We start from the raw sequence: 26,203 nt of genomic DNA, 5'->3' as shown, positions 1-26,203 counted from the left end.
GTTTCTTGGTTGAGTTTTACATCTCTAGTGAACGCAACATCATTTCAATTAGGTTTAAGGTTCCAGAATGAAGGAGAAGGAGGAGGTTGGAGAGAAGGAGAAGTTTCGGGAGAGAAACAAGCAGAGTTGATCAAACGCACCATTTAATCCCAACCGAAACGCACGCACGATTTAATTTTTTCCATGTAGGCAACAAACGCACAGCGACTCTACCGTCTGATTGTAATAAATGTTTTTGTTAAAAAAAAAAAAAAAAAGAATACATCTTGAATCATGGTGTAAAAGTTGACTTTACATCATCCAATAAGCGGCTGACACATCATCCTTAATGTTTTCCAACAAAACCAGAATTCACCAAATCATTTCCATTTTGAAAAGGGTATGATCAAGGTGCAAATTATATAAAGGGTGCTAAATAACACAACCATCATTGAAGCCATTACAGTTGTTGAAGTTGGTCATTATGTAACTTTGGTTTAGCAAATAAATGAAGGGTCTAGCATTCTCAACAATGGAGCAGAAGATGCAAGAGTCCTGCACAGTACTAACATATACGCCTCTCATTCAATAAGATAAACCCTTCAACATTATTTTTGTTTCTTAAAAATTGTTTTAGCCATAAAGAGACAAAAACAAACTCATAAATTGATGTGACTTAATGCAACATGTTAAATTGTTAAACTAACTATAAAATAAATCTTACATTTATCATATGAAACCACATTAATTTATAAATTTTACTTTTTGTAAGCTCTCTGGCTTTAACTCTTCTATTGTTTCTTTTCCTTTGTTTTTCTTCCGGTCTATATCCAAAACAAATATGAAGTAAGAAAGAAAAAAATAAAAGATTAGTAAAATCAATTAATGCATTCAATTAAACCGGTTTGGCTCCATTGTTGAAGCCAACTTGGATACAATGCTTCGTTTTCTAGAGCCATTCTCTACCTCAAATCTCCTTGAGAAATCTTCAAGCTTGTTTTGTTTACCGCTTGAGCAATTCCATTCTCAAAGAAATTTTAATGCGACTTCTGCCCTTCCATTGGTTGAATTAGTCTTGAGGTAAATCAATTAAAAAAGCTTTATACAATCTCTCTCCAATACATTACTCTTATAAATTTGGTGCTGTAGCCTTTTCATGAAACTCGGATTTTTAAATAAAACACCAACTATGAAAGAAAAATCATTCCAAACGAAGTATATACACAACAATGGATCAAAATGGACTGCTCCTCGTTAATCTACATTATATAAAGAATAAAAGTAACTGTTTTACAATCGGCAGCAGGCAACCCTTGGAAGCCCCCCTGCAATCAACCCAAATAAACCAATATTGAACTCTAGACTGTATATACCTTATAAAGGGGGAGGGGAAAATTTTGTTGGTGACGACCCAGAAGCAAAAATTATCAATACAGCCATGAACCAGCCGTAAGAAACGGGAAACAAATACTACAAGACCTGTATGCGTGAAACCCCCAACTGCTATCAAGCCAAGAAAGCAGGTCCTAGGGTTTCCAAATCAATAAATCCTGGAAAGCGGAATACTACACCCAGAGAAACCGTGGACTAATGAACATGAATAGAGAGGAAAAGACAACGCGTACCGTTCCAAACAGGCTTACTCCTACCATAGAATAGCCACTCTCACCAGAAAACGACCATAACTCTGAACGCCGGAATAGAACAAAGAACTACCTCCAGGGTTCACTAATCCCACTGTATATCAGTGGGGACTTGGACAAGCAAAGCTTCCAAGAACTTTGAACACGAGAAATCGTTGGGGCTCACCGACCCATGATAATTAAAACAACCAAATGCTCATATGGGGTGACTGGCAACAACGCTGTATGCAACCCGTCACAGAACAGATGCAATATGCAAAGCAAAATTTTAGCCGCAGCATGCTATTGAAAGCTTAAGCAGCAGCAGTAGCTGTTGCCTTTTCCATTCTTTCCTTTTCAATCTCTGCCCTCCTCTGTTCAGCATGCTGGGCAACACCATTGGCTAGGGCTTGATAATGGAAGTCAAGTGTCTGAGTAAGGTTCTGGAATCTCAATGGATCTGATGCTTGCAAGACTGGATTTGAAACAAAGTGGGGCAATGGAAAAAAGAAAAAAGGTGGGGCCACTACCAATCAGAATAGTAACATTATTAAAAGAGTTCAAGCAAAACAGGATTGAAGAGAGTTCCCACTTACCTTTGACTGTATCCACAAAGAAAACAAAAGGGTCAACCTCATCAATTGGTGATTGCAACTCTTCATCATCACTATAGTCATCATCTGAATCGTCATCATCCTCATCATTTGGGCGAAAAGCCTTAGCCTGCTCATCACAGAATGTCAAGTTATGATAATTAAATGTATTAAAAATAAAAGCAACAAACTGAGAACGAATAAAACCAGCATGAAAAACATTTCCTATGACGTGGGATCTCACCAAGATACCAAGATGGGGCCTCCAAACCCACCCTTGGGGAGTGAATCCCAGATACACGACCCCACCTCCACACCCACCAGAACCATTGTATCTAGTAATCCAGGGGAACTCCAATGTGGAATCGAACCCAGGATATCTAAGTTTACAGCTCATCCAAGTCTGCCCTTGGACCAGTAGGCTATAACCCAATGGGTAGGACATAGCATGACAAACTAATAATATGTTCCGACACAAACATGACTCATACATCTACGGCATTGAAACCATAAACTCACCCTGCAGCCCTTGTTTATGGGATAAGTGTCATTTGGTCCAAGCGTCATTGTAAAAAAACCAACAGAACAATAACATGACGTCATTCAGCTTTAGCTCAAATGGAACTTCTTCCCCCCTTTTATGGAGAGGAGCGTGAGATCATGGATTCAAAACTTACTACGTGCATGTCATGTAACTTGCAATACAATGTCAACAGCCCAAAAAAATTGTGTGCATTTTTTGCCAAATAGTGTCTCTTCTGCATGCACTACAGATAATTAGGCATGCCTCAGATGAAACTTTCTCAATCAATGCAAAAAAGCTGGGGGTTCTATTCAAGATCTGGGATTCAAATGAAAGTTGCATACACACCAAAGAAATTTATGGGTTATCCAAATTAACTGTAGCCATCATGCCATTATTTCAAAAAGTGAACATACAATTAATTTTAACGGCTGATTAAAATCCACACCTGTTCAGCCAACTTTTGAAGTCTAATGCTGTCAGCTTCATCACCATCTTCAGTATCAACTCCCATTTCCTTGTCAGAGACATCGCCATCATCTTCTTCATCATCAGTTTGAAATCCATCCATATCATCATCGTCTTCAGCTTCTTCTTCCTTTGCAGCTTCTGCCCATTAAGCACACAAGTTTAGAATAATCTATACAAACGATGCAGATATGTTAAAAGAGGAGGGAGAGAGAGAGAGAGAGAGAGACCGGCGACTTGATCCTTGTAAGCAACTAGGAGATCAAGGGTTGCCCTGAAAACACGTCCCAAAGCTTCACCAGGCAACTGATCAGCAGGGAGTGACAGGAGTGATGTCAATCCCAAGCAGCATACTTTCTTATCATGTTCCCTGTAACATAAAATTTATGACATGCCAAACCTTCTCAAAGGGTCAAGAAGCAAGTATCAGACAAAGGGTGTGGTGGAAAAAAGAAAGTTTTTTCCTCATATTTTATGGGGGAGGAGAAGAGAGAGGAGGGCATTAAGAATGGGAAACAAGATTGACTGTTCACCTTTTAAAATTAACACGTACACCACTCTTTCTAACTTGTTGCAGCATCTGGAACCAAAGGTTAAAGATTTCGGTTGCAACACCTAGCTTTTGCAATATGCCAAGTGTCATAGCTGCATTGTAGTACAGAGCATCTGCTATCTGCAATGATTTTCTTTTTTAAGAACAATTTCACCTCAAAAGAAGCTTTAGTACAAGTAATTTTGAAGCAGATACCTTTTAACAAAAAGTTCATTTTATGCAAGCCACAGAGGAAATATAACGGTGATATTCTAGATTCAACATACCAGTTGTTAGTTTAGAGACACATTGAGGTATAAAATCCATCCTTTGTGGTTCTCAGAATGTTCTTATCAATTAGCAAGGCTCTGAAGGTTTCCTTATTTAGCTTAAGTACAATAAATACCACCATTAACAAGGCCATGGTGGTCTATTTAATCGTTTCATGTCTAATACAACCTCCAAGGGATTATTGAATCCAACGGTCTTAAGTATTTTAACAAGTAAATAACAATGGGCAATCAGGTAAAATTAAAAAAAATAATAATAAACAGACCCAGTCAGAGATAAAGTAGTTTTAGCCCGTGCAAGTGACAATGTCACACCCATTATTTTATTCAAGGGTCCAAAATAGAAATATGTAATTGTGTTTCTTTGTTGTTGTTGTTCTAATTACTATTATCACCATAATTTCCATAGATATATTCCATATGCTTTAAAGAAGTATTGGAAAAGTTGTTTAGTGCCTAGATTAAAGGTGTAATGTAACACCCAGACCCAAATTTTATAGATTTGGATAAAGATTTTATAAGCTTGGACCATGGGCCCAGTTTTGCTAAGGCTAGAAGGAAGATTATTTTATTGGGCCCATTAGCCCCACCTATTATTTGAGGATCTAGTATTGAGGAGATAGGATTGGATATAAACTTAAGGACCCAAATTCCAAATGGTAGGTTCAGCCAATTAGGCCCAATAAGAGGCCCAGCCCATTAAGCCGATATATAGATGGACAAGCCCAAGTATTTTCTAACCAAAGACCGTTTGATTTTTGGCTGTTAAATTCGTGATAATTGGAAACCAACCCTTTTGGATAAGTTAGAACCTGATTAGGTGCCAAGAAACTTTCTAGATGAAGGCTATCCACAATAAAGTTGTTTTAGAAGAATTCTTGGACAACAGGAGTCTGTTACAGCCTGCTTTAGGACTCTTTTGAGATTGGATTTGAGCTGCTCCAGATTTTGGAAAGTAGAAATCAGACCCACTTATGACTCCTTAATGGATCCAAAGAATAGGAGCATATTTTCCCTATAACTCCTAGACATTAAGATTCTTCGAACCCCTAGGGGTTGGCTCAAGTGGTAAAGGCCTTGGGCTTGGGTGTATGCTCCCCCCAGGTCCAAGGTTCAAATCCCCTTGGGTGCAAACAATCTCTAGGGGCTACACCCCCTGGTGAAAAGCCAGTGATTTAACCAGTTCTGTGTAGGGAAACTTCCAAGGGTGCAGTGCACGGGACCGGGATTTACTCTGCAGGGATGGGTCCGAAGGGCCCTGCCTTGGAAAGGTTCCCCAACATCAAAAAATAAAAATAAAAAAAGATTCTTAGAACCCTTTTCTAAACAAATTGAGTTAAATTCGTACAGCCCCCATTATTAGATTTTTCATGTCTCATAAAAATGACTATATGAAAACCAGAAAAATAAAGTCTGCCGTGAGTCTAGAAAGTTTTTATAGCAACCCAACGTGATGTTATTCAAGAAAACAAATCCCTAACCCTAGATTAACTGCTGCCAATACCAAGAAAGATGTCAGACTTGTTTTCTTGAGGTCCTTGCTTGATTTTTTAATGAAAGCTCTAGGAAAGTTGCTGCAATTTCTGGAGATTGAGAAACCAGCCTCGCCCTATCAAGTCCAACCCTTTTTCAGCAACTTAAAGTATATGATTATTGACGAGTTTGTTATCTCTAAAAGCAAAGAGGTAAGTAGCATGATTATACACTCACATGTATGGTAAAGGATGTTTTTAAAGTATTATGTATGTACGACCCTTTATTGAAGGCCCCTTTTTACGTACCAAGTTATGATGAAAGTGATTTTTGAATGTCATGTTATTATGTGTCTTACATGAATCATGATATGTTTTCATTTATGATAACAACCAGTTGTGTTATTATGTGTCTTACATGCATCATAATAATAAAGATAAAAGAAAAGTTATGAAAGAAGCTATAAGAATGACCATATGAGATGCATGGTATCAATGCAAAAGGATGGATGTGCAAGCCACGTACCTAAGCGTGGTCCACCATGTTTATGTTATTAATAAGTTAAGTGGTTCCCTTTGTGGCCACAAACAGTGGAATCGGTGCACAACCATGCATATGGGGTTAATGTGTGTTGGCCCAATAAGGAAAGTGAAAGACAAGTACAATTAAGTCATGCATAGTGCATGTAGAATGTTATGTTTTATATGTATGAACCACACAAGTTTCATATTTTATAAGTATGCACATTTTCAAGAAAACAATATGTCTATCATGTTTACTGTATGATGAACTACTTATTGAGTATTCAACTCATTTTGTTTTTTCGTTTTTATGTTTTTTAAAATCTCCAGGTAAAGAAGATAGTGTTGACAAGCAGAGAGCCATGCATAGATCATGTTTGAAGGGACTTTCACACTCAAGTGTTTTTACACAAAAAGATCAGTTTTCCATTTTCTTGCTAGAAGACTTTTTTTATGTTATGTTTTTGGGAATTTATTTTGGACAAATGAGGTATTTTTAACATGTTGGATCTCTTTACCGGGCACAGTTACAAAAGTACATAACATTCCTAGCCTACAGGTGCTGTGGAGGGTGGGTTCATATATGGATTCTCACTGGGGGAGGCAACTTCGAGCTGGATTCTCGTACCCTAGTCTTTTGTGGGGCTAGTCATGACCAACTTCGAGTTTTGAGGGCTCCCCTTTTATGCTTTGAAGCAGCATCGGGGTTGAAGTGAACTTGGCTATATCAGAAATAGTTTCAGTGGGGCATGTTCCTAATACGGAGAGCATGACTTCCATTTTGGGATGCAAGATATCTCAACTGCCTATGAAATATCTTGGCCTCCTGTTGGGTGCTCCATTAAGATCGAAATTGATTTGAGATGATGTTCTAGAAAAAATGGAACGGAAATTGGCTGGTTGGAAGATGTACTTATCCAAAAGTGGTAGTAGGGTAACCTCAATCAAAACTACTCTTTCCAACTGCCAACCTACTTCCTATGTATGGTGTGGTGATAAACCCCAAGAGGTTGGCCCAAGTGGTGAAGGCCTTGGTCTTGGGGTATCACTCCCTTCAAAGTCCAAGGTTCAACACCTCAAGGTTGCAAACAATCCTTTGGGCCACAACTCCTGGTGAAAAAGCAAGCGATTTAACAAGTTCTGTATAGGAAAACTTTCGAGAGTGTGGTGCATGGGACCGGAGTTTACTTTGCAGGGATGGATCCGAAGAGCCTTGCCTTGGAGAGGTTCGCCGACATCAAAAAAAAAAAAAAAGTATGGCGTGGTGATAGGGCACTCAAGGAAACTTACCCACAAGTTCATGGTATAGCAAGAATGAAAGAAACTTAGATAGCGGACCTCTTAATCCTAACCAATGGTACTCCCCAATGGAACGTAACATTCCTCATAGATGCACAAGATTGGGAAATAGACGCTTTTTCGGAGTTCTATGAACTAGTGTACCCTATCCGTTTGATGGGGGGAGTCAAAGATAAAAAGTTCTGAAGATCAAGAGTGGTCAATGAATCAGCTTAGAAGTTTATTTTTCAATAATTTACTCCATTGGTCAATTGTAATTGATTTTCATGGCATGACTTCTCGTGAATTCCTTTTATCACTAAACTAGCACGCTTAGGCATTGCTCTTGAATATGTCCTATACACTTGGGCTCTTGCCCATTCCTATGATCAATAAAATTTTGTTTACCGAACAAAAAAAAAAATTATGTTGGGACCCTTTACAGGGCACAACTACGAAAGTATTACTTATTAAAAAAAAAAAGGCTACAAAAGTATGTAACATTCCTAGCCTACAGGAAGGGGGTGTTACATGTAACAAGGCCAATCAATGTTCTAACACGAATAGTCAATAGAATCCAAGACGAGTTAGGAGTTGTTTATAAGTTTATCATATGGAAAATCAATTCCTACAAGGAGGGAATGCCATTCAGTTGCCAACCCTATTTTTTTGGGATAAAACCAAGATTTAAACTCTCTTTCTTTTAAAACTTGCTGCCAAACTCTAAGAGCTTATACAAAATATTTTTCTAAGGAAACCAAGTCTTGTAAGGAGTTAAAAAACTTTTTCGTGAGCCTTGATATGGCCCAAGAAAACCTCACTTTTTTCTTATAAAAAGGACAATAAACCTTATTACTTCAACCAAGTAACAATTTCCCCTTGTTGTTGCCCCTTTTCAGCCCCCAAAACTCGGAGGATTTCCTAAAACTGCAGCCCTTCTCATCCTGTATAAAAAATTGTATAAATGGGCCTCCCTTTGATCATTTAGGTGAGTTGTCTTCTAAGTTTTTTCAATTCTTTTCATCAAGATTCAAGTTTAGATTTACCTATAGAAAAAATAAAGTTTAGATATCCAATAACCTTCTAATAGATTTCTATATCTTTCTCTATTTTTTTACATGAATATTGGTGCAAGATTCAATCTGTCATACTAAGGGGAGGTTTGGGTAGTGAGTTGAGTTGAGTTGAGTTAAGTTGAGATAAGATGAGAGTTGAAAGTCGAATAAAATATTGTTAGAATATAGTTTTTTAATATTATTTTTGTTTTGGGATTTAAAAAAGTTGAATTGTTTATTAAATTTTGTCTCTAAGTTTGGGAAAGTTGTAATATTTAGATGAGTTGAGATCAGTTAATTATCCAAACAAGGCCTAAATTCATCAAAGACTCAATTCAGTTTGGCTTAGGTCATGCCTAGAGGAATGGTAGACCTTTTCAACACGTGGAGAGAGTTGGTAGCCCACAAATTGCAGCAGTGTGAAAAATGGTTCTTATTTGCCTCATATGGTGTATTTGAAGAGACCACACACTAGAAATTTAGAGAACTGTGAACAGATGATGGAGAAGGTCAAGACTTTCTTTTTCAACACTCCTTCAGAAAGCTTTTATAGACAGTAATGGGCTTAATTTCCATAATTTTCTTGTATCTGTGTTCCTAGATAGATGTCCCTCTTGTATACATTTTGTGTACTTGGACCGCATCTATTGCACTTAATGAAATTTTATTACTTATCAGAAAAAAACTCTGGCTGGGGGTTACAAGGGATGTATTTCCAAAGCAACGCAGAGACTTATCTTAATGGAAAATGAAACGCATTTATAAAAATAAATTTATACATGGTCCCTACCACTTGCATGAGAAGACATTTCAAGTACGACTTCTCAGCCCGACGCAATCGCTCAACTGTGATCCTGAGATACGGCTCGACCCATTGATCGACCTGCCCCTTGCAGTTCTGAAATACAACTTGAATGAGCTTAGGAGCTGGCTCAATATCATTGTCCTCCATATTTTTATCTGCCATGATCTGCAAAATCAGAGAAACACACAGACCTTAAATGAAAAAAAATTAATGTATCAAAACAATCTTGCCTTTTCTCATTCTCAATCCAATGCTTTAGATGGACAGCTAGGAACCAAAAAACTTTTATTAAGCAAAAAGAAACTCACAGATGAAATCATATTCCAAAGGCTTTGCTGGTAGTCTGGTTCTTTACAAGTGAGGAAACGTGCTGTTCCCCTGGATATGTAGTTGTCCAAAGGAACCAATATATCTGCAAAACAACAGCACTTCTTAGAATTAAAATATGGAAAACGAATATGATAATCTGTTCTAAAGAAAAGATTCAGCTTGGAATGCTTCAATTCATCATTTGTCTATATATGCCACTTACCAGTATTGTCTACATATGACACATATAACACATTGCTGCCACTAATTGAATAAAAACTTGTTCAGTTTTACACGGACCTTTGACAATGCTCCATTCTGTTCAGTCCTAACATTGGCATTTTTTATATAATATCTCCAAGGAACTCAACGAACAAAATCAATCAGGTGCCATGCTTTGCGGTTGTTATTATTGGGGAAGGGTGGGTGGATAAGAAGTGGGGAAGGATACTAAGAAACAAAGATTTTATTGATCAAAAGAGTAGGCAAGAGCCCAGTATACGGGACATATACAAGAGCAATGCCTAAGCGTGCTAGTTTAATGATACAAGAAATTCGTGAAAAGTCATGCCATGAAAATGAATTACAATCAACCAATGGAGTAAAGTGAGGGAGGACAAAAAAAAATCAGAATAAACAGGAAGTGCCATGGGATTAGAATTTGCACCACAAAAAAGAATGGCGGAACTTGTTTATTCTGGACATTAAATACATGACCTTGATAACTGATATCCACAAAATAGGTACAGCATAATTAATTATTGGAGGTTGTCCACCACCAATGCTTATTCTGTGGACAAACTGACTTTCATAGCCAAGTTTAATCCACACGGTAAAAAGTTGTTACAACGTTTATCTGATAAATAAGTTGCCAAGATGTTACTTTAATGCTCCCTCCATCGTACAAAAACTAATACCTTTTCCTATATTTTAAAATGTCCCAAAATGGATGTCCCATTTGATAAGTGCAATGAGGGCAAATTTAGAAATATTCTACAATAACAATAATGCTCAATAATTTTTCAACTTCTTATCAGCTTAACTTCCATTTTATTGGCACCGGGTGTCTGGCACAGCATCGTCTTATTAGTTTAACTTGAAGAGGCTAATAGAGTTGGATCCCCAAAAAGGGACTGAAAGTGTGAGAGAACTAACAGATAAGGATAATTTTTTTTTTATATGTAACAGAGAAGGATATTTTTTTTTTGATAAGTAGATTTTTTTTTTTTTTTATGACGGGAACCACCCCACGGCAGAGCCCTTAGGACTCACCCATGGAACCTAAACCCCCAGGGAGACTAGCACAACAACCCACCACCATAGCTTCCCACTTAAATCGCAGTTTGATCCCAAAGGGAATCAAACCTGTGACATGGGGCTTGATAAGTAGATTATTACACAAATAAGAATGTAGTTGACAACCAAAAGGTGAAACCAGACCTTTGTGTCACTGCTTAACGGCCACTGCCACACCTATTATATCACAAGACTTATAATAAACATGTTTCATTCTAGTTTTATGTCATGTGGTAGACAAGTTATTGATTATAAAAACCATAGATACATAAAGAAATCTGCATAAATAGAACAAATTACCCTAAAAAAGATAATAAATGCAATAGTACAAATGAAATTGCCCTTGTATATCCAGCCAAGTATACAAAGGTCAGAAAGAATCGTACTTGGAAAGTAGTCAATAGCGAAATCTGCTAACGCTTCCATCATCAAGGGCCAAAGACTCCACATATCCATAGATATCGTCGGAGAAAAGAAAGTCATGTACGAAACAATTTCCAAAACTTCTTCAAAAACCTCTGCACAGGTAACAGGAAAAAAAAAAAGGTGCTTGAGTGTGAATAGAATACCAAACTATAGAAGAAAAAGAGCAACTAAAGCTGTGGTAGTCTGCAATTTCATACAAATATGTTAGGACTCCAGTGGCTAATTGAAACAATGAAAGCCTTAAACAAGAAAAATTTATATCCTTTTTGAATTTCAATGAGTACAAAAGCTTCAAAATTGAAAAACCGCATGTGCTGCTTAGAGCCTCAGAAGAGATATCCATGTGCTACTGTCATGGGACTCCACAATAAGCGGTCTTAAGTGACAAAAAAGGTAGAAAATATTATATACTTTTTTGCAAGTCTATCTTCTGAAAGGATTAATGCAGCCACAGAAGAAGAGATCTAGCTGCTATTTGAATATGTATTTCATAATTTCATAAAACAAAAAAAGTTTATTGCCTAGGTCCCTGTTTACTCTTTTTTTTTTTTTTTTTGATAAGTAGGTCCCTGTTTACTTGAAATGGAAAAGAGATCAAAATGCCAGGCACTCACGTCCTAAGACTCCAACTACAGAAGAAATCCTGGCAAATTGTCCAGGCAACGTTCCAACAACTCGAGAGTGACAAAAACTCAAATAAGCAGTTCCACTAACTTGAAACTTCAGCTTCACAGACTTCCATGACCAAAACTATGCTAAAAATGTACTAACCTAATTATTTGACAAAAAAACTTTTTTTTTACTCTGGTCTTAGTTTTTTTCTCTCCGTACGCTTTAGACTTTTCTTGTTGTCAATGGTGCTTGGAGGTTGTTGACGGCGTTTATCTGTTAGTAAAATGAACTCTTTTAGTTGTTTAGCTATAGAGTCTAAGGTTTTTGAGGTGAGAAGACTTGGGGGTAGGGTATCCATTACTGAGAAAGGATGGAAAGGAGTGAGCTGCATATGGTTGGGTTTAGAGACTATCAGTTGGGTGGCTAACTCACTGGAGGCTTGTTTAAAGGCTGAGAACAAAGGCTACTACTCAGCTCGGAGGGAAGGTGACAGAGGCCATACAGCCCAGCGTTGCTCTAACTCTCGTGGCTCATATATGGCTTTGGCTGTATATGGGGGGGGGAGGGCGCAGGAGCTACATCCTCATACCTGAAGACAAGGCAGGAATGGGGTGGAGGAAGATGGTGGCAGTGTTGAAGGATATGGGCAGAGGAGCTGTCCAGGGGAGGAACCCATCGTCTGAGATGGTGGAAACTTGGCCATCCAAGTCGTACAAGGAGGCTCTGGAGGTGCCTCGAGCTGTGCAGCGCACTGTGATAGGAGGCTTGCAAAAGGGATTACCTCCTCTTTCGGCAGATACTCAGTGTGGAGTTGGTATTGGCAGAGGGATGATGGGACCGAAAGAAGAAATAATTCTGATGGAGTTACGTGAAGTGCAGGAATCGTTGGGGGAGCTAACTAATAGAGTAGGGGAGTTAATACGGTGCGTTGAGAGTTTTAATAATCTGGAAGGAATGGGCTTGGGTTGCCAAGTGGGCCTTGGGGACACGGATGGTGGGCTTAAGGGCCAAGGGAAGGGCTTAAGGGCCTTGGGGATACGGGATGCCATCTGGAGGAAGAAGAAGCAGGCCGAAGGTGGCCCGTCGACGAGTGGGCCTGAGCCACCGTCGCCGGAAACGACACAATCGACTCCGACGAAGGTCGCAGAGGCAACGATGGACGTTGCATCGCCGGTGGGTACGGAACCAGAGCAAGTAGAAGAGAGTTACGACGGCCTCTGTACTCACGATGGACCGAAAGCTGCACAGACTGTCACGATGAAGGGTATCGGCGCACAGACTTCGTCGCCGATGTCAGAGGAGCCGTCGGCGAGCAGCGACAAGGTTATAGAAGGTTCGGGACTTATACGTGAAGTTGCTCTGGCTACTGTAGTCGAGCCTATGCCTTCGAATCAGACACAGACAGCCCCGAAGATGTGTTTGGAGCATGCTGAACCAGACACAGTGAACCCCGATGATGTGGTTGCACCAGACTCAGTTATGGGTGGGTCAAGACCCACTATCTTGGTGGGAGCAGATTCTGTCGGTGGAAAGGAGATGGGTACCAGTCAGCTGAGCATTTATGGGGACTCTAGGGGCAGAGAAGAGGAGGAGATGAGTAGCCCGATACCCTTACAGATGCTTCCACCTCATATTGCACATCGAGCATCAGATTGGGTACTAAAAAAAGTAGAGGAGCTTCATGGTTGGGTGGGGATCTCCTGTGAAGGTTACGAAGACCAATTCATGGCTCTCCTAGTAGCCATGGAAGCTGGTCGCTCCTCGGTACTGAAGTCGGCAGCTAAAAAGGAAGAGAATTGAAAAGATTACAATGCTCCATAAACTATGATAATAAGGAAGGAACCTCGGGGAGAGATAGAGCAAAAGGGAGGGAAGTTTCTCTTGTTAATGAAGCCTAAAATCTTATCTTGGAACGTGAGAGGGATCAATGACGTGAATAAACGACTACTTATTAGGTCCCTTCTCCGTAGTTGGAAAGTAGACATTGTTTGCCTACAAGAAACTAAACTGGCATTTATTTCTCTTCGTACTATTAGGAGTTTGTGGGGCGGTTTGCATGTGGGATGGCTGTATTTACCGTCAAATGGAGCTTCCGGAGGCATACTAGTTATGTGGGACAAAAGGGTGGTGGAAAAAATGGAAGATTGCATGGGGGATTATGTGGTGGCTTGCTCTTTTAAGAACATAAGGGATGGTTATCAGTGGGCTTTTGCAGGCGTCTATGGGCCTAATTTTGACCGGTCTCGAAGGCTACTATGGGATGAGTTGGCCGGTATTTACAGTTTATGGGACTTACCTTGGTGTATTGGAGGTGATTTTAACGTCACCCGTTTCCCGAGCGAGAGATCAGGTAGATCGGGTTTCAACTCACCAATGGTAGATTTTTCTAACTTCATTTCCGAACAGAATTTACTAGATATTCCTCTTGCAGGTGGTTCATTCACTTGGTCTAACAACCGAGAAATCCCATCTTGGTCGAGGATAGATAGATTTTTAATCTCTCCGGAATGGGAGGCACAATATCCGAATCTCATTCAGAAGAGACTTCCCGGGTTGTATTCAGATCATTTCCCCATTCTTGTGAACTGTGGGAGCATCAGAAGAGGCCCAAGGTATTTCAAATTTGAGAACATGTGGTTGAAGTCAGAGGGTTTTCTGGACAGAATAAGACAATGGTGGTCCTCTTACCATTTTAATGGTAATGCTAGCCATAAGATGGCATGCAAGTTAAAGTCTTTGAAAAAGGACCTGAAGGAGTGGAATATACAAGAGTTTGGTAATGTGGACAGTCAGAAATCTGTTCTAATGGAGGAGCTTAAGAATATGGAGGGTGTGGAAGAGGAGAGGGTTTGCACTGAAACCGAACGGGCCCGCAAATCCCAAGTGGTTGCGGACATTGAACGGTTGTCTCTTTTGGAAAAAATATCGTGGCGTCAGAAATCTCGAGCTTTATGGTTAAAGGAAGGGGATAGATGTACCAAGTTTTTTCACCAAGTGGCCAACTCACATAGGCGGTACAATACTATAGATACTTTGCTGATAGATGGGGCGGTCTCTTCCAACCATACCGAGATCTCAGACCACATTGTCAACTACTATGATAAGTTATTTTCGGAACAATTTGAGTGGAGACCGAGACTTGACGGGTTGGTGTTTGATGTTCTTGACCCGCAGGTTGCGGAACGGCTGGAGAGGCCATTTGATGAGGTAGAGGTCAGGGCGGTGATTAAGGGTATGGCGGGTGATAAAGCCCCAGGGCCCGATGGCTTCTCCATAGCTTTCTTCCAGACATGTTGGGATGTGCTTAAAGATGACATTATGGAGGTTTTTCATGAATTTCACAGAAGCGGGCGGTTTGAGAGAAGCCTTAATAGTACATTCTTAACACTCATTCCTAAAAAGCCAGGTGCTGTAGAAGTGAAAGATTTTCGTCCCATTAGTTTGGTGGGTGGGCTATACAAAATTTTATCCAAAGTATTGGCGAACAGACTGAGTAAGGTGATGGAAGGCTTGATTTCGAAGCCTCAAAATGCATTTGTTCAAGGTAGGCAAATCCTTGACTCGGTGCTTATAGCCAACGAATGTCTGGAGAGTCGTATTAAATCGGGTGAGCCGGGACTCCTTTGTAAGTTGGACATGGAGAAAGCTTACGATCACGTCAACTGGAGGTTCTTAATTTATATGCTGGAAAGATGCGGTTTTGGCTCTAAATGGTGTTCTTGGATCCTGCATTGTATTTCCACGCCTTGTTTCTCTGTTTTGGTGAATGGCACATCCAAAGGTTTTTTTAAGAGCTCCCGAGGTTTGCGACAAGGAGACCCTCTTTCTCCTCTTCTCTTTGTTTTTGTAATGGAAGCTTTCAGCAAGATGATTTCAGGGGCGGTAGAGGGAGGATTCATATCAGGATTCTCAGTGGGAGAGGCAAGGTCAGGGTTGCTTAACATCACTCACCTTTTGTTTGCCGATGATACACTAATCTTTTGTGAGGCCAGACGGGAGCAAATTCGAGCTTTGAGAGCTCTTTTATTATGCTTTAAAGCCGTGTCAGGTTTGAAGGTGAACTTGGCTAAATCAGAGGTAGTGCCAGTGGGACATGTACCCAACGTGGAGAGTCTGGCATCCGTCTTGGAAGGTAAGATAGTCAACGGACTCACCACTCTTCTTACACATGTAACACCAATTTATAGCGATAATGCCACGTTTCCTTAGGTTATCTATGGTAAGAATCTTCCCCAAAGATGCTGTCCATACAAAAAAAGCTGCCTTTAGAGGTGCCTTTGTCTTCCAAATGCTTTTCCATGGGAATGGAACTGAGTTGTGCAAGTTTAAGGAGTGGTAGAAAGAGCGAGCTGTGAACACTCCCTTCTTAGATGGACGCCAACATATCTTGTCTTCTCCTTCCCCCAACACACTAGTGGCATACACAAAATCAAAAAAGGCCGAAAGGTCGTCCATCTCCCAATCTTGTGCATCTCTATGAAAAGTGAGGTTCCATTGGGAAGAGCCATTGGAAGAGATAATCAGATCTGCGATAGAAGCTTCTTTCCTTCTTGCTAGGCTATAAACTTGTGGATAAACATCCTTGAGCGTCCGATCACCACACCATAAGTCATGCCAAAACTTTACCTTAGATCCGTTGCCGACTTTGAAGCAAGTAAGTGCTGCATATGTGTCCCACCCTCTTCTAATGTGTTTCCAAAGCCCAACTCCATGAGGTCCACTCACCTCATTAGAACACCACCCTCCCCAAGATTCCCCGTGCTTCAAAGCAATAACGGTTCGCCACAAGGCCTCCCGTTCTTGATGATATCTCCATAACCATTTGCCAAGATCTGCGATAGAAGCTTCTTTCCTTCTTGCTAGGCTATAAACTTGTGGATAAACATCCTTGAGCGCCCGATCACCACACCATAAGTCATGCCAAAACTTTACCTTAGATCCGTTGCCGACTTTGAAGCAAGTGCTGCATATGTGTCCCACCCTCTTCTAATGTGTTTCCAAAGCCCAACTCCATGAGGTCCACTCACCTCATTAGAACACCACCCTCCCCAAGATTCCCCGTGCTTCAAAGCAATAACGGTTCGCCACAAGGCCTCCCGTTCTTGATGATATCTCCATAACCATTTGCCAAGCAAGGCTTGATTGAAAGTTCTCAAATTCCGTATACCTAAACCTCCTTCTTTGATAGGGGAACAAATTGTGGCCCATTTCACCAAGTGAAATTTAAACTCATCTTTGATCCCTCCCCATAGGAAATCCCGTTGAATTTTCTCCAGGCGATGAGCCACCTTAACAGGGAGTGGAAATAAGGAAAGGAAATAAGTTGGTAAGTTAGACAGGGTACTTTTTATGAGAGTCACCCGGCCCCCTTTAGATAAGTACATCCTCTTCCAACCAGCTAGTTTCCTCTCCATTTTTTCTATAACATCCCAAATAGATTTCGATTTGAACGCCGCACCTAATGGAAGGCCAAGATATATCATTTCTTAGCACGGGTGGGATTAGCGTGGATTATGCCGGAAAGGGTGTGTGATTTTTTAGCCTCTTGGAGAGGTATTAGGGGAAACACTCAAATTGCATCCATATGGAAGATGTTACCTATTTGTCTATGGTGGTGCATTTGGAGGGAGCGGAATGCAAGATGCTTTGAAGATCAAGAAAGATCAATGGAGGAGCTTAGAATTTTGTTTTTCAATACTTTACTCCATTGGTCGATTGTAATTGATTTTCATGGCAGGTCTTTTCATGAGTTTCTTGTATCTCTAAGCTAGACATTGTGATCGTGTTCATGTATATGTCCCGTGTACTTGGACACTCTGTCTCCCTTTTGATCAATAAAAATTTGTTTACCGATCAAAAAAGATTATATTGTAGGACAATAAACATTACCATGGAATTATTAGAAACTAGATTCTTCTATACTGAGAGGGAACTTGCGACACCGACTTTCAACTTTCAGTCATGAAAAAAGATATCCCTTTAAATGCATTGCACAGCAATTTATATGTCCATTACGTAACAGTCACACGGGTAAATTTTCTCAACTGGACATTTACCAGACATCAAGGCCGGCCACACATACATCATATAAATTAGTTTGTCACAATGAATAGTGCAAGGCTGGCCATTCTTCTTAGATTTATCCACTGTTGTTGAACGGTTGGATCATCAACCTTAGCAGAACATATCATCTTCCCTTTCATAGATAGGTTATTATATCCGGTTCAAAGCATATACATCACATACAAAATCAAGTGGCACCACGACATGTAAATAATCTTCAATATCAACTAAATCCTCAAGAAAATTTTCTTAACATCATTTTGGGACTTCAACCGATATTAGATGTTTTAAAAAAAAAAAAAATACAAAAACGCACTTTTTGGAGCTTTAAGCTTTTTTGTGCTTTAAGCCCCCTAAAAAGGTCCAAAAAGCACGCTTTTGTAGATGCAGTTCACTTTTGGTAAGAAAAGCACTTCAGCCTTTGTGCTTAAGCACGCTTTTTACCAACACTCCCATCGTCTAAGCTCGCAAACAAGGCTTGTAACCAATATCTGAAAATAATCATATAGGCATTCAAAAAAGCATCATTATGCAAAGAGGTGTTGCCAATCCTCATGGGAGCAAACAATCCTTTGGGGCCACACCCCCTGGTGTAAAGCTAGCGATTTAACTAGTTTCGTGTAAGAAAATTTTTGAGGGTGAGGTGCACGGGGCCAAGGTTTACTCTGCAGGGATGGGTCAGAAGGGTCGGTCTTGCCTTGGAGAGGTTCCCCGACACATTAAAAAAAAAAAGTATCTCCAAGTGTTCACTTCTCATATATCAATTAAATTTTACCCATCTGCACACTTATCAATTCAATTTTACATGTGTGCACACCAATTAGATTTTTTTGTCTTACCAAAAATAAAAATTACATGTGCTCACTTCTCAAAAACAATTTACATGTGCTGGCATAAAGACAGGATACCCAACCCGTTTACGCACCCCTATAGATGGCATGGATACCGATCATCTAACAAGTCAAACAAAAAATTTTTGAAAGATAAATAACCCAATCGCGAAATGATGCCCACTAAAAGGTTCCATAAAACTAATTGACCAGCTGTAGTAGAAAATGTAATTGATGATCAAACAAGATACCGTTGAGAGACCTAAAAATCCTTGTCTACAAGACTAACTAAATAATATAAGCAACATAAAAATTTTGCATGAAATGAGATTTTTTGGAAAATTAAAAAGAAAAAAGAAAATCATCGTCTTAAGCCAAATCAGAGTATCAAATGCACACCTTGGCCATCACTTGTCAACATTCTACGCATTATAGGAAGCAAAGTTGGCTCGACTTGCACAAAAAGGTGAGGAAGCCTGCTCACTGATTCGAGAATTGTGCTAATGGCACGTAAACAACCAACTGCAGCTAAAGCACCAGGATCATCAGCTTCATCATCAGCTTCAGCTGTGTTCATACACCTCCAAAATGCAGCCGCCTGAGAAAAAAGGGACTGTCAAGCATTGAAGACACTTGCAAAAATAAAAGGATGTGATAGCAAATATTACCAAATTCTGGCATAACCCAAGAGCATATGGTGCCATCTCCTCCCCAAACTTGTCCACTATAGTCTCCAAAGTAAATACAAGGTCCTCATTCTCAACTTCATTCATTAGTTTAAAGAACTCTGCATGAGAGAAAATTACATATGTTATATCTTTCATTCAATAAGTTGATATATAAGACTATTGACTTTTGTTTACTAATAAGAAAAATTCAATAAGTCACATTGTTAACAGCCTTTGCAAAGTGTCATAAACTGCATACCATCTAGGAGTTGAGGAAGAATTGGGCGGATTTCATTCAAATCTGCAAAGTTAACAAGGTGCTAATTCCATCAAGCAGACAACATCCAAACCAATGGAGAAATAAATATAAGATACACAACAACGCACATAAACCCCATTGTATATATATACCTCTGCAAGACTCAACAAAAGAGCGCAATGCAAAAACAGAATCAACACGAACGGGAAGTTCTGGATCACGCATCCCAGACACAACGCTGTGTAAAGCTTTACGAAAATTGTTCTGATCTGAGAAATTTATATGTGCATACTGTCCTGCAACCCATGCAGCCTAACATCCAGAACAATATTCACAATAATAAGCTATTTTCCGAAGGCAGTACAATAACAATGTACTTAAATAAATTCCCAGTCAAATGGAACACTAAAGAAAAAATAACGAAAATATATATTTCTCAACCTTATCGAATGGGATAAAAAATAAATCACTTGAAAATAAAATTTCTCTGATAATTTGGCATGCAACACTTTAGTTCTAAAATTGGTGTTTGAAGAAGACAAGCCAACAGCAGAGTATTGTCAAATATCACAACAAACTGCAACATGCAAACTAATAACTAGCCAAATGTTACAATAGTAACTGAACAGAATAGAGTTTTAGACTCAAAAACCTTAGCTCTAAGATGCCCAAACGGACTACTGAACTCGGGGAAAACGTGTTGCACTAACATACGCTCGAGTTGGGACTTGTAAGGTTCAGTTTGCTTCAATTTATCACAGAGAGCTCCGATTGCAAGAAGAGCACCATCTTTCTGTCTGTAGGGTTTGTACTCTACTGGAGCTTCATCATAACTGGTATAGGAAAAAATACAAGAAACAATTAAGACACTCAATTTTTTGATACATACATGGCAACAATGAAATGAAATTAAAATACATACCTCTTAAAAATTTCCACAATGAATTGAATAAACTTGTGCAGATTTTCTTTTCCACGTTTTCTAACCAACTCACTGACAAAATCCATGGCAGCAGTCCTTGGACTGTATAAATCTTCAATTATATCTGAAGCCAACCAGAAGAAGTCCTGAATCAACTACAACAATCCAAGGTATTTAAAGCAATAAATTAATGTCATAAGGCCATACCATAACCCTTCCTCACATACTCATGAGGGTCTTCATCCCAAAGCTTTTGATCATTGTCATTGAAGCACATAAGCGGAAAAACTATCTCAAAAAGAAGAGTATCAAGTCGAGATTGGAGCAGATTATACATACTGTTCTTCGAGATACTGCATATACATGGTATAAAAGAGGAGGGTTAAATAGATTCTTTCAACATATATTGATATATAGCGTGGCAACAGAGCAGCAGTAAGTGAAGCAATGCACCAAGATATTGAAGGTCTTGAGATAAACTAGATGGACAGCATGACATGACATTAATTCTACTTTCACGTGTCATGGAGCTATATTACAATAAAGACAGACAGTGTCAGTGGAATCCAGAACTTCAAGAACATGCATCATAACTCAACGCAATAAAATTGATGAAAATCAAATAAATTATTATGGTTCTTCTCCTAACATGCAAGTTTCCCAGTTCCCTCCACCCAAAAGATTTCAAATTAATAATCCTGGAAAAATATGATGCTTCTCACAATGACATGCAAGCATTCATATCCCCAACACCCAGAGTCATTTATGATACTTCTTTTCAAAACAAACCTTTTTTTATTGGTAAAAATAAAAAACACACCCTTTAAAACATACATCATCCATGACTTCAAGAACACATTGGCAAAAAAGACGCTCTCCTCTACCCTTTTGTATAAGTTAAAACTTATTAATGAGTAGAAAAGGTGTTGCCAGAGATCCAAGCCAAAAACCTAAAAAGATAATAAAAAAAAGAGCTAAAAAATCCTGATCTTTTTAGCACAAATCCAATAAAAAGGGATCTTAAAATGACAGTCCTTAATATCTGCCAACATCATTTCCTTATCGTCAAAGCTCTGTTCGTTCCATTCTCTCCAAATACACACAACAAGCAACATGGGATCATCTTCCACATCGCTTTACTCTACCTTCAACAGCGCTTCACTCTGGTCTTCTCTACCCATAACATCCTCGAATGAAAAATAATTAAGTAAAATCTAAAAGAAGGGGGAAAGGGGGGAGGAAGGTACCAGACAAGGAGAATATGGTTTAAAACTCTCTTTCATTTGAATTCCACATGATAATCAGTTTTTTTATCCTAACTATATTAATAAAGCAAACTCTTTGTAGTTGATATGAGTTGGGTTCAGTTGCGCAAAAACTTGTATGAGCCTGAGTGCAACATGAACTGGTCTTCTAGGATTTTAAAACCTATGATGATATCATAGAAAAATGAAAATCACTAAATGAAATCCACTTCTTCTAAAAAACCACATAAAAAACAGATTATGCAACTGATAAGAAGATTAAATGAATCAGAAAATTCATAAAAGAGGAAGATACAATGAGTTTAATATATGACAGTTAAGGCTTAAAAACAAAAAAGTGCCAAAAAAAAAAACCTGTTGCTCAAGTATTGAAGAATCAGATTGATAACTCTGTCGGGTAAATAGCCACCAACACGAATCACATTCAGCAAGTTCAAGTGAGACTCCAAAATCTTGCCAGCATAATTCTTCTGAAACATTTGAGCAAAAGCTTTGTTTTCTGGGTTTTGAAGTTTCAAATCACCAAACCTGTGAATAATAGTTTAAATGCCGATGGCAAGTCAGAATGCCTCTTGCCTCAAAGCCCATTCTTATTTTTTGTTTCAAATCTAATAACTTACCGAGTGTATAGCCTGTTTAAAATGTGAATTGTCCATTTCTTGACCTTCCACCACCCCCATGATTTCCGAAGCTCGGGGTCAGCAGGCTGCCCTTCCAAGGGGACAGGCCTCTCTAATACATTTAGAAAAAGAATCATCCAAGCACTGAACACATTCGGGTCAAAGAGCTGTTTTGGAATCTCCAACTGAAAAGAACAAACATAAACCAAAATTTAATAATTAGTCATAGAGAGGTAAAAGAACAAGAAAGGGAAGGGTAAGAAGATAGTTAAAAGATTTTCTACCACAAGACTTTTCAAGTCTTTAAACTGAAAAATTAAAATTTTATGGAAACCAACTTTATTTGAAAAAATGCATTAGCCCCAAGGCAGTATTGTTTACAAACCAGAAAGCTTCCCACATGCTAGAAAAAGAAAAAGTAAAAGGCAATGCATATCCAATATGATTATCCTAGTAGGTTAAGAGTGTTGAAAGAGAAATCAAAGAAAACAGCTTGCAGCACATGGAAGGCCATTTTGACGCCATCCAAAAGCCTTGTGCTCACAACTAATTAGATCAGAGACAGAGAGAGGGAGAGAGAAGGATTTCAATGGATATTCTTATAAAACAACTTTAATGCAACGTCTACAAACATGCAACCAAATAAAATTGAAACCCAAATTGAAGCACCAAGTAGAATGAAATTCATGGATAGAAGGTAGACTTTCAAACTCTCCATCTACCAACTTACATATATGGATGACCAAAATATTTTACAAATAAGCTTGATCAAATCTGCTACATCCAACGACAGGTTGACAATCTGGACAAGCTTGTTATATATATCGAGCAAATGAGGAAATGTCTCATCAACAATGTGACAAACCGGTGTTCTCTCCTCGTCAGACTTGAACCTAAGTATAAAAAAGAATAAAATAAATTTCGGTAAGCAAGATTGACATGAACACAAGTGCATCTTGTAAACACGGAAATAAAAGAGGCTTCAACATGGCAAACTTATTTAGGGATAGAGTTCCACAACATTCAGAAATGTATCAATTAAGTACCATTGCTCAAGACAACAGCATACATAAAAAACAATATGATGGACACTTCAGAAAGTTAAGCCATGATTTTTTCCTAAAATACTAATGCTTGAGTGTACTCTATTAATCATTTACAATACTCAAACGCTGGGACTGTGTTCACTATCATGTCCATTAACACAAGTAGATGCCTCTCCATGAGAACATATAAAGGATTCTTAAGAATGAATGAACAGAAATAACTTTTTTTAATCAGTAAAAGAAATTTTATTAATACAAAAATAGGCATAGCCCAAGGACACAGATGAATGAACATAAATGACTAAAAGGATGTTTAACCTTAAAACTCAACATATGAGAGAGAGAGAGAGAGAGAGAGAGAGAGAATGACACCGAAGGCTTAAACTGACAATATATTGCTACTGGTTGGTTAAATCAACAGACAGGCTCTAAAGGACTGAAATCATGAAGGTGAAACTGAGACAAATGCAAGCCCTCGTAGCCTTTCACGCAAAGCAGGTTTTTCTTCATTAAGATAGGCAACTGTTTTTTTTTTTTTTTTAATAAGTATTAAGATAGGCAACTGTAAGAGCATTAGCATTGGATTGGTTATCCTATTCTTCAAATTTTGACTAATATGCAGCTTTTTCACTTTTAGCTAATCATTCAAAACTTGAAGTCTACATTGGATTAGTCATCACACTCTCTATAATAATAAAATATTATTATTTTATTTTTTAATTAATTTTTATATTATTTTCATAATCTTTAATAACCTATAACAAATCATATTCATTTTTATTTTCACAATCTAACAATCTATAATATAATAATCTCATATGTATATGAATGATAAAATCTCATATGAATAAAAATATCATATTTATAATATAATAATCTCAAAAAGTACTTTTAGACTTGCTATAGTTCTTTTCATATTTGAAAAGAAGAATGGATTTACTGTAACTTATAGTTTGGATGAAAACAATTTAGCTAATTCAATGTGTAGCAAATATGGATGATATTTACTAAATTTGAAGATGAAAATGTATTTGGCTAATCCAATGTCAATGCTCTAAGAAATGTAAATACAACATATTATTTTTTCCATAAAGTAAAATAAAATAAGGAAAACGAATTCATTGGAAGAAACAGTATTTCATCCTTTTAATTTACATAAGAGTATTAATTATCAAGAAAGATATATAACTTAAAAGCAAGCATTAGCTTATGCATGCATGTACAAAATAGATTACGTCAGTTCTCTTGAACTTCCTATCAGGGTAAAAAAAGGGACCAAAGAACAGTTCTAAACTGGATAAATGTATAAAAAAGGACACAAGCCATTGCATAATTTTAAAGGAACGTCACTTTGACTTTATTATCTCTTACTTTCAGCTCTAAACCTAAACTAGGATGAAAGACATAAACTTACTCATATTTTCTAGCAAGTATCCGCAATACATATAAAGCTCCATGCACTTGTTGATCTTGTAAGTTATGCTTCACCCAGTCCAAAAGAAGTGGCCATTGTTCAGGGTAATCAGCATGGATAATCGTCTTGAGGCACTCACCTAGCTGTACCCTGTACAATGTAGCATTTCAATTTACTTCAAGTGCTAGAATATGATTTATCAAAGACATACGACTGAGTTTTTATATCAGATTGGACAAATAGCAATAGGCTTTATCAGAGAATCATGAAAAGTTACAATTAACAAATTAAAACTTGGAAAGCATGCGTCAAGAAGAATGGACACATGCAGACGTGGTCGTTAGAAACATGTATATACTTTTTTTCTTTGATGGGTAAGTTAGGAACATGTATATACTACAACTAACAAAAATGAAAGCAAAACCAAATCTACCGCAGTTAGAAAATTTTACCTTAACAGAGGAGGAAGTTGGGGTACAAACACTAGAATATGATCCCTCACCAAGTCTTTATCACTTTGCAAAATCTTCTGCTGCTCATCTACATCGAACCAAAAAAAGGAACAAAATTATAAATAGAAATTTAGCAAACAATTAAGACAACAAATCACGTGGCGTACCGTACCAGGCTCATTAGGCGACCAGTTCTTGGCGATGAAATTCTTGAAATGAATGCTGGCGACTTGGCGGACAGCCATGTCGCAGTTGTTATCCACAATGATTTGCAATAGCCTCACCAAATGTTGAGGCGTGTACTGAAACTGCCATACGGAAATTACAGCACCAACCAAAATAAAACAAACATGCATTGATCTACGAGCCTCTCTTAATTACGAAAAACAAAGCATTTTTTTCTGTATTGTTGAGAAACGATCTTTTCACATGGAAGTAGAGATTATACATAATCGAGATGAAACGAACAATAATCAATAAGCATAATTCTGATACAAATCGTTCCCTGAAAAATAAATTAAAGATGGAACAGTGAAATGAGGAACCTGATTGAGGCTTTGCTCCGCCGCCTTACGTTCATCGGGATTGGGGCTTAGAGCACCTTGGAGGACGACGACGAGGCTAGGAAGGTCCATAGCGGGAGTATGTAGGATCCGAAACGAATTCGGATCGAGAAAATCGGCGATCGAAAATGATCTGAATCCAAACCCCCCCTTCTTTTTCCGGCGTCCCTCTAGGGTTTTAAGACGCACAAAGACTAAAGAGAAAGAGAGGATACAGCCGAGAGTGTGCTGTGTGTGTTCAGGAAGGATGCGGAAGGGGAGAGTCGATCGTGGCGGTGTTTATAAAGCTCTAGGGTTTACGCTAGTCTAACTTCAATTT

The 26,203-nt window shown here is 38.5% G+C and overlaps 1 protein-coding gene across 2 annotated transcripts; it reads right to left on the bottom strand.

The window, feature by feature from the left end:
- Positions 1–1,209: 1,209 nt before the first annotated feature.
- On the bottom strand, positions 1,210–26,203 carry LOC108987333 (importin beta-like SAD2). 2 transcript variants are annotated; one of them, XM_035691651.1, is made up of 22 exons: positions 25,867–26,203; positions 25,494–25,629; positions 25,322–25,409; positions 24,870–25,019; positions 23,140–23,302; positions 22,410–22,594; positions 22,144–22,317; positions 20,732–20,877; positions 20,525–20,648; positions 20,255–20,435; positions 19,755–19,914; positions 19,603–19,644; positions 19,344–19,462; positions 19,075–19,273; positions 11,131–11,262; positions 9,448–9,551; positions 9,125–9,304; positions 3,719–3,858; positions 3,416–3,555; positions 3,166–3,323; positions 2,198–2,324; positions 1,210–2,076 (listed from the first exon to the last, which is right to left on the bottom strand). In XM_035691651.1, the coding sequence occupies exons 1-22, from the start codon at positions 25,954–25,956 to the stop codon at positions 1,916–1,918; spliced, it is 3,099 nt and encodes a 1,032-aa protein (XP_035547544.1). In that variant the 5' UTR covers positions 25,957–26,203; the 3' UTR covers positions 1,210–1,915. The 2 variants fall into 2 exon arrangements, with proteins under 2 accessions (XP_035547544.1, XP_018815773.1); XM_018960228.2 differs by having other exon boundaries at positions 3,166–3,326; positions 25,867–26,202.

Source organism: Juglans regia, chromosome 7 (assembly GCF_001411555.2).
Source record: "Juglans regia cultivar Chandler chromosome 7, Walnut 2.0, whole genome shotgun sequence".
NCBI lineage: Eukaryota > Viridiplantae > Streptophyta > Magnoliopsida > Fagales > Juglandaceae > Juglans > Juglans regia.
This window is presented reverse-complemented; position numbering and strand designations above follow the sequence as displayed.